Genomic DNA, 8,639 nt, shown 5'->3' on the forward strand with positions numbered 1-8,639 from the left:
TATGATCTCAGGGGACCCAGAAGAAACAAGAAAACTGCTCTGGATCCAAAGAGAAATTTGAAGACGGACATGAAATTCGAATAGAGCAAGGCATTAGCATTTACAAAAGAAGCTGTTTTTCAATATGTGTATTTTAGCAAATTTATATGCAACAATCATAAAAATGAAACATGAGGATATTATCTGCTAGAGTAAGGAAAATCCGTTTTGGGCTTTATAGCCAAAATATCTTCCTATGAACTGACAAAAAGTTGTCCCCGTCTAACCACCACTCAACCTTTAAAAATATAGTAAGTACAATTAATGCCACAATTATTATTATTCCTTTTTTTTTTTTAAAGATTTTATTTATTTATTTGAGAGGGAGCTCATGAGAGGGGGGAGGGTCAGAGGGAGAAGCCCGATGTGGGACTCGATCCCGGGACTCCAGGATCATGACCTGAGCCGAAAGGCAGTCGCTTAACCAACTGAGCCACCCAGGCGCCCCAATTATTATTATTCCTAATACGGCAACTATTTTTTTTAATAATGTTTTGTTGTTGCTGTAGTGAAATATTTCCACGTGTTAAGGATTTACAGTAAGAGGCAATACAGTACAACAGTGAAGAGCACATGCTCTGGATCCAGACGACTCAAATCTTGGTTCTGACATTTACCAGCTGTGTGATCTTGGGCATATTACTTAACCTCTCTGTACCTTAGTTTCTCATCTGTAAAAAAAATAAATAAATAATAAATAAATAAAAATATTATCACCCCGTATTTACCTCATTGGGCTTTCCAGAAAGAACACATTTATAAATAGAAGCAAAGTGCCCCGAACAGCACCTGTAAATGCTAAGCACTATGAGAGTTTGCTTCTATCATCATTATTATTTGATGCTGTTTTTATAATCATGCTGATGAAGAATAACCAGAGTTCTATCCTGCTTTGTCATGATTACTGACGAAGATGCCACTGAAAAATAATTCAGGAGCATCTTGACGGTGCCAGTGGATTTCAAGAGGCGACGATCAACGTGGAAGATCAACGCTCGCAACCCCGGGCCTGGCGCCGGGCAGGGGCGCGGCACTCGATTTCCTTCCCTGCCTCCGCCGTCCCCCTGGTGCGCATGCTCAGTCCTGCTCGGCCCTTGCCTTTGATTTATTTTTTTCTGGGCGGCCGCGGCGACCCGGGACTGGCTCCGGGATGGGAAGTGAAGCCCCCGGAGCTGCGGCGGCGGCGGCGCTGTGAGGAGCAGCCAGGGGGAGGCAGCTGCGGCTCGTCGGTGAGTATCTGGGAAGCGCTACCATGGCGTTTCGTAAGAAGAGCACCAAGAACCCCCCAGTCCTGAGCCACGAATTCATCCTGCAGAATCATGCGGACCTCGTCGCCTGTGTGGGGATGTTCTTCGTGCTGGGGCTTATGTTCGAGGGAACAGCAGAAGCGTCTATCGTTTTTATTACTCTTCAGCACAGTGTTACCTTTCCTGCAGCAGAAGAACGAGCCACAGAATCAAAGTTCCTTTACTATTATGGCATCAAAGATTTGGCCACGGTTTTCTTCTACATGCTAGTGGCAATCATCATTCACGCCACAATTCAGGAGTATGTGTTGGATAAAATTAACAGGCGAATGCAGTTCCCCAAAGCGAAACAAAGCAAATTTAATGAATCTGGCCAGTTTAGTGTATTCTACCTTGTTTCTTGTATTTGGGGCACATTCATTCTAATTTCAGAAAACTGTCTGTCAGACCCAACTCTCTTATGGAGGGCTCATCCCCATAATATGATGACATTTCAAATGAAGTTTTTCTACATATCACAATTGGCTTACTGGTTTCATGCCTTTCCCGAACTCTATTTCCAGAGAACCAAAAAGCAAGATATCCCCCGTCAACTGGTCTACATCGGTCTTCATCTCTTTCACATTGCTGGAGCTTACCTCTTGTACTTGAATCATCTGGGACTTGTTCTTCTGATGATGCACTACTTTGTTGAGTTACTTTCCCACATTTGTGACCTGTTTTATTTTAGTGATGAAAAGTACCAGAAAGAGTTTTCTCTGTGGGCAATTGTGTTTATTTTGGGTCGACTTGTGACTTTAATTGTTTCGGTAGTGACTGTGGGCTTTCACCTGGCCGGAGGGCAGAATCGGAATCCGGATGCCATTACTGGAAACGTAAACGTGTTGGCAGCTAAAATTGCTGTTCTGTCATCCAGTTGCACCATCCAAGCATACATAACATGGAATTTATTTAATGTCCAGCTTCAAAGGTGGATGGAAGAAGACACTACTCTTCAGGCCCCAAGTGTGAAGAAGAAACGGACTAAAGGGAGGTCTTCTAGAAAAGGAACAGAAAATGGTGTGGCAACTTCAAATAGAGTAGACTCTCCCCATAAAAGGAAAGAGAAATCTTCATAATGAATTACAAGCTAGTTGATGACTGTCCCCAAAGAAGTCTGCTCTTTACTATAAGATATCTTTGTGTGCTACAGATTTTTCTGTTCTTGAAGATAGTTTGTGCTGTCTTTGATTTCTATTACTGTACTGTGTAATGTATTTTTTAAAAGGCATTTGAGGGGAGGATGATGATTATGAACGGAAAAAAATTGATATAGACCAAGCATCATCAAATGGTTCAGGGATCACCACGTTTTGTTTTACTTTTGAACAATGATTTACTAAGGATTTGTAGATATAACTAAAAAAATCCGCATTATCAGTGACACAATTTCTTGCTCCTGCCAATCTTTTATAACATTAGCAAGGTGGTCTGGTATAGCAACGTCACATTTTTTAATGTTCTCTTTTAGGACAAAATGGAAACATTATAAAGGTGGAATTCAACTTCATTACGTTTTCAGTGTTCTCTAATTCTTAGAATTTAAAAATTTCTTCTTTTTTTTTTTTTTAGAACTTACAACTGGAGAAAAGATTTGTAAAAGCACCAAAATAATGATGTGTTTTATAGGTAGTGGTTGTTAATATTACATCCCCATTAAAAAAATACTAATGGGTAATGTGTGGAGATTTATTACCATATATTGAATCAAAATATCATGAATTAATATAAAAGTGTTACTGAAGAGGTAAAATCATCTTGTCCATTTTAAACACTTGTAAACTAGAAATCAAAAAAAATTAAATATTTACTGTAAAAGGAAATCAGACTTAGTCTTTTTTGCTATGTTTATTAAAAATTATTCTTAATGAGGCTTGTTATAAGTTTGGTATCCACAGCATCTTGGAAAAATGTTGTTTAACCTGCAAATCATTTTGAAAAACAATGCTTACTTGATTTCTGTCTATAAAAAGAATGTCAGCTAATTACACACAGAAAATACTTAACACACTAACCTTAAGTAATTTGAAAATCAGATGGATAGTCTTATGAAAGTCCTGTCAAAAATACTGTTATAAATATAGTGCTGCTTCCATCTTTAATTGGGAAACATTCATCTGTATGAGTCCTATTTTGGATATGTGTGTATTCTAACGTGTATGTGGATATATAGGTATATAGGTAATATCTTTATTGAAGCCAATAGAATGGGCTGTAGTGGGTGAGTATTTTATTTATCTCTTTTTCTCAACCTTCATTTTGATTTCATTTCCATAATGCGAGTGTTTATACTTTTTTCAGGAGACAGTGCTTGAAAAATATGCTAGAATAAGGCCATATATTTCCCATTCCTCTGTTTTCTCCCACTGTGTCTCTCATCTCTGCTTTCGATAGCCTTCTATTTGGTTTGTTGTGGGTAATTCAGCTTTTCCAGTCATGGGGGTCCTTGAAAATTAAATTTAGTATACTTGTATTGCAGACTAAAGACAGAAGAGTCACTTGGCCAAGCTTTCTTTTCTATTTGGTTTGAGAAATAGACAACAAAGCAAGATTGTTCTTTTTAGACTATAGAATCCATTATCCTACTTTTTTTCCCCCTTCAGTTGCCTAAGGCTGTCTTGTTGGTAGCACATGCCCTGAGGCCCAAATTACAATAACTCCACTTTAACCAACCATTGTGCAAATTGTAAAAGAAAGATTTTCAACTTCTCATGTGAGAGAGTGGTCTTTCTCACTTTCCTCACTTTTAAAGAATTCTGGCCTGTTACTTGTAACTCCACTCTTGGTAACAAATTTCTTATCCATTATACACTTCACCTGAAAGTAAGTGCAGGCCCCACTCAAACTGGTAAGTGATTACAAGAAAATCACTCTCATGTGACAATGCCAAGAGTTAAATTGGGTTTAACATTAAATAGGATTAAGGCCTAGATGGATTTCCCTGCGATTTTCTTGGCTTTGTCCCTCTCAGATTAACTTTCTGCTTGGTAGCAAATGATTATAGCTGTTCTAGACTTCATACCTACACATTACATGGTAGAGAAGAAGAGAGAAAACCAGATTTCTAGAATTCGGAATACTGAGAGTTACCTTTAGTGAACTCATTTGATAGAGGGGTATACTGGATTGATTGGTTAAGTTAGGTTATATGCTTCACCTGTGGAAAAAGGCAAAGCATATTTCTTGTAAGATACGGGTTCATGAAAGGTAGCAAGGTTATTAGGAGGGGGGAAGGATGCCGTGTACATCTCAACTATCCATAAAAATTAAATAAGAGTTGCCAGAATATAAATGTATGCCAAATAAATTATGAAAGCAATGCTACAAATGACACTCAGCAATACAAATTAAGTCCCTCTTTAATATTACACTCCAAAAAAAAAAACAAAACCATGCTATAATAGATCTTAGTGCAATAAGTTGGTTTCTGTTAAAATGGACCACATGGAAACAAAATTCCCATTATGATTACTCAGTGTTATTAAAACAGATGTTCATTAGCCCTATGAAAACTCAAATAACTAATCACCAAAAGTTGCAAAAGTAATAAAGTTATGTTTGATATTTGAATTTAAAGATTCTGCTCTGATTTATTGGTTTCAATGATTGCCAAACTTTATTCCTTAAATAAGTCTACAGGTATAGATTTCCTAGGATGGATTCAAAGTAAATTTTCTTTAAAAACAGTATTATTCTAGCACTTAACTAAAATTGTATCCTATTTTTCTTAAATAGTGTAAATGTGTTTTTTAAATTTTTTTATTATGTTCTGTTAATCACCATACATTACATCATTAGTTTTTGATGTAGTGTTCCATGATTCATTGTTTGCGTATAACACCCAGTGCTCCATGCAGTACGTGCCCTCTTTAATACCCATCACCAGGCTAACCCATCCCCCCACCTCCCTCCCCTCTAGAACCCTCAGTTTGTTTCTCAGAGTCCTTCGTCTCTCATGGTTCATCTCCTCCTCTGATTTCCCCCCCTGTGTTTCTTAACCTACATATCTCGTAGAAGACAAGCAAGTTTTAGGTCCTATTATTTTCCTGGTGATCAGTATAATTCTCCATTTCATTTCAATAAAAAAAAAAAACAGACTTGTAAATATTTATTCATTTATCTCTCATCAGTATTTGTTTACCTGTAGAGTAAATATGTATAGCCAATAGTGTATTAACCTGGAATAGAGTCAAGATTACTTGCAACATTAATAATTTAAAGATTTCTTGAAGACAGGATGTATTCTGATATTATTTTAGTTTGGAAAAACAAGTGTAAAATTTTAAGTTCTCAGACTAAATGAGAATAGTTTAGTAAAGTAATAAAAGACATCATCGATGCTTTATACTAGAAATGGCATACGGGAGTAGTTCCTGAGAGGAAGTTCTTGCAGGGGAAAGCATGCTTGAGAATGTGGCCTGCACAGTGGTCTGGGACTTGGGTACTTTTGTTATGGCAGAGAATGCCTCTTGGGAGCCCAGACCATTGTAATCTGGAGACAGAGGGTGCCTGGCATGGCAGGAGAGAATAGACAGTATGAGTGAGTGTATGGAGGTAATTGAGGTTTAATGACAGATCCGATTACCAGAGAATTCACACACTCCCATCTCCTGAATTTCTCTGGAAGTAGAGGAGGTTTTGTTTTTTTTCACTGCCATCTTTCAATCAAACCTGTCTTCTGTGAGGAACTATCCACACTGAATAAAACACAGTAGTACCTGCAAATTCCTATCAATTATGTAGAAAAATTATAAATCCATCATACAAAAAATCACACACTTCTAAGTATTAAATTGGAATTTTCCTCATGATTATACAATCATATGACTGTCTAAATTATACCTTCTAAATCCCTATAAACAAATCCTTTTAGGGCCCTGCACCATATGGAAGTTTTAAGTATTCAATAACTATGAAAGAAGTCAAACGTTAGGATATCTCCCAAGGTGATTCACCTGCTTCTTCCTCAATCCTGGCAGGTGCCATCAAGTGTTTTGGGCTACTGCATTGGGTCAGCTAATTTTTTTTTTTCAATTTGAAAAATACATTGATGTGCAAACTGACCACTTTGGGGGATATTTGCATAATTTAGGAAATGAAAAAAAATCAATGTATTTTAAAAAAATGTATTCAAATTTACAAATTATGTTTTAATATTTATGTTGGCAACTTCGTATTTATTGGTTTGAGGGAGAGCTTTTTTAAATTAATTAAACAATAAGACCAGCAAGATGTGGAAATATGAACTCTACCCCGCTGAGCAGTGTGTGTGGCTTGCGTGAAATCTCCAATTGAGCACTAAGAAATGTTGTTTTCTCATATTTTCTCAAGTCATGAAATTCTGGGCACTGACATGATTTGTTAAATGATGTTGGTGGTGTTGAAACTGAGCATTTTTTATTTTTAATTTGAGAATTCACTTCCCCTTTATTTAAAATAGATATTTTGCCTGAATTATTGAGTAGCCACATCTCTTATCAGCAACGCTAGTACATCATTAGTGTGACATTAATTTAACTCTGTTCCTTTTTAAATTCAAGCAAACCTTTAACACATATCACATTCCACTTTCATTTCCTAAATTTCAGTTGTATTGAAAAGAAAGGTAATAATATGATTATAAATAATGGTCAACAAAAGAAATTATGGCTGTCCTTGCTGTGGTCCTTAGAGCTGTGTGAACTTTGGAAAACATTTAAACATTGTAAATATTAGATTACATGTCTCTAAAATGACAAATATTTATCTCAAAAGCTGCTTTGAAGATTGAAAATATATGTATATACAGTGTACATAAATTGCAGGTGCATAGGCCGGTTCATATGTTGTCCATATATATATATATACACATACATATATATATATACACTTATGTACAATTATTAGTCTCATTTAACATATATATGTGCATTTATGCATACATATATATGTCTGCATGCACACACATAAGTAGATATTTTCCCCTGTACATTTACTTATTTTTTTAAAATTTTTTTAAAGATTTTATTTATTCATTTGACAGGGAGAGGACAAGCGGAGAAGCAAGCTGAAGGAGAGGGAGAAGCGGGCTCCCTGCTGAGCAGAGAGCTGGACCTGGGGCTCCATCCCAGACCCTGGGATCATGACCTGAGGTGAACACAGACACTTAGCTGTCTGAGCCACCCAGGCGCCCCACTTGTTTATTTTTTAATAGACTTTTTAAGAGAAGTCTTAAGTTGATAGCAAAATTGAGCAGAAAATACAGAGTCCCCATATTACTCCGAAGTCCCTCCCCAACCCAACCTTCCCTATTATTAATATAGCCACTAATTTAGTAGTAAATAATAGTTCCATTGCCTAAAAGTCCTCTGTGCTCTACCTATTCATCCTTCTCTCCTCTATTCATTTTTAAACACTATACAGATGTATGGCATTGAGTTTTCCCTTATATCTTAGCAAGAGGCAATGGAAAAGTGTGGTGATAGTTCAAGTATAGCAGTAGCTCCACCTCTGTATTTAGCTGATATTTTGTAAGGAATCCTTTCCTAAATGTATGAATTATTTTGACTAAATAATGCACATCATAAATACATATATGGCCATATTTAAAATGCATAGAAATTCTCTTCTGAGTAAATGCACACTTATTTTAAAGAGTTACCAAATTCATAGTAACTATGAACTATTTTTCTGACATAAATGATGGAAAATATGAATGACTTCATGTGAAAACTTTTGATATATATTAATTCTGAATATAGGTCTTTATACTGAAAGCATTTGAAAACATTGGTCTAGGTAAATTACATTACCAATAAAAATTCAGTTTGTAGCATATTCAAAATCACATTTCAGACTAAATAAATGAGCTAAGCATTTATTTAGGAAAATCCAAGAGCATCAACAGCCACTTTAGTAGTTATGAGTACTAGACAACACGCTCCTTTGGTATCAAGTAATGTATATTCTTTGTCATTTCATTCTCATTAACTAACATAGTGTCTCTTAGTAGTTTCTCAGAATTTGTTGAACTCAGTTGAAATAACCTTTTATTTCATAATTAAAACAAATAAGAAAACAAAATTTAGTACAGCATTCCTTTGCTATCTTTTCTAATATTGACTTCCTTTCCCTTTTATACCCTTTTCCAGTTGGAAGTATTAATTACTAATTTATTGCCGGTCTCCCATACCAGTTTGAGGTCTGTGATCATGAGTCTTTTTTTTTTTTTTTTTTTAAGCAGGCTCCATGCCCAATGTGGGGCTTGCCCTCACAACCCTGAGAAATCTAAGAGTGACATGTTCTACTGACTGAGCCAGCCAGGTGCCCCCAAGT

The 8,639-nt window shown here is 36.2% G+C and overlaps 1 protein-coding gene across 1 annotated transcript; it reads left to right on the forward strand.

Moving 5' to 3' along the window:
- Nucleotides 1–1,142: 1,142 nt before the first annotated feature.
- On the forward strand, nt 1,143–3,435 carry TRAM1L1 (translocation associated membrane protein 1 like 1). The gene has a single exon (XM_006738839.3). The coding sequence runs from the start codon at nt 1,292–1,294 to the stop codon at nt 2,402–2,404; it is 1,113 nt and encodes a 370-aa protein (XP_006738902.1). The 5' UTR covers nt 1,143–1,291; the 3' UTR covers nt 2,405–3,435.
- The last annotated feature ends 5,204 nt before the right edge of the window (nt 3,436–8,639 follow it).

The sequence above is a fragment of the Leptonychotes weddellii genome, chromosome 2 (assembly GCF_054177405.1).
Source record: "Leptonychotes weddellii isolate Sample4059 chromosome 2, ASM5417740v2, whole genome shotgun sequence".
Classification (NCBI taxonomy): domain Eukaryota; kingdom Metazoa; phylum Chordata; class Mammalia; order Carnivora; family Phocidae; genus Leptonychotes; species Leptonychotes weddellii.

Bases quoted from the DNA above. Each gene is read 5' to 3' on its own strand.
- TRAM1L1 (XM_006738839.3), top strand. From the start codon at position 1,292: ATGGCGTTTCGTAAGAAGAGCACCAAGAACCCCCCAGTCCTGAGCCAC.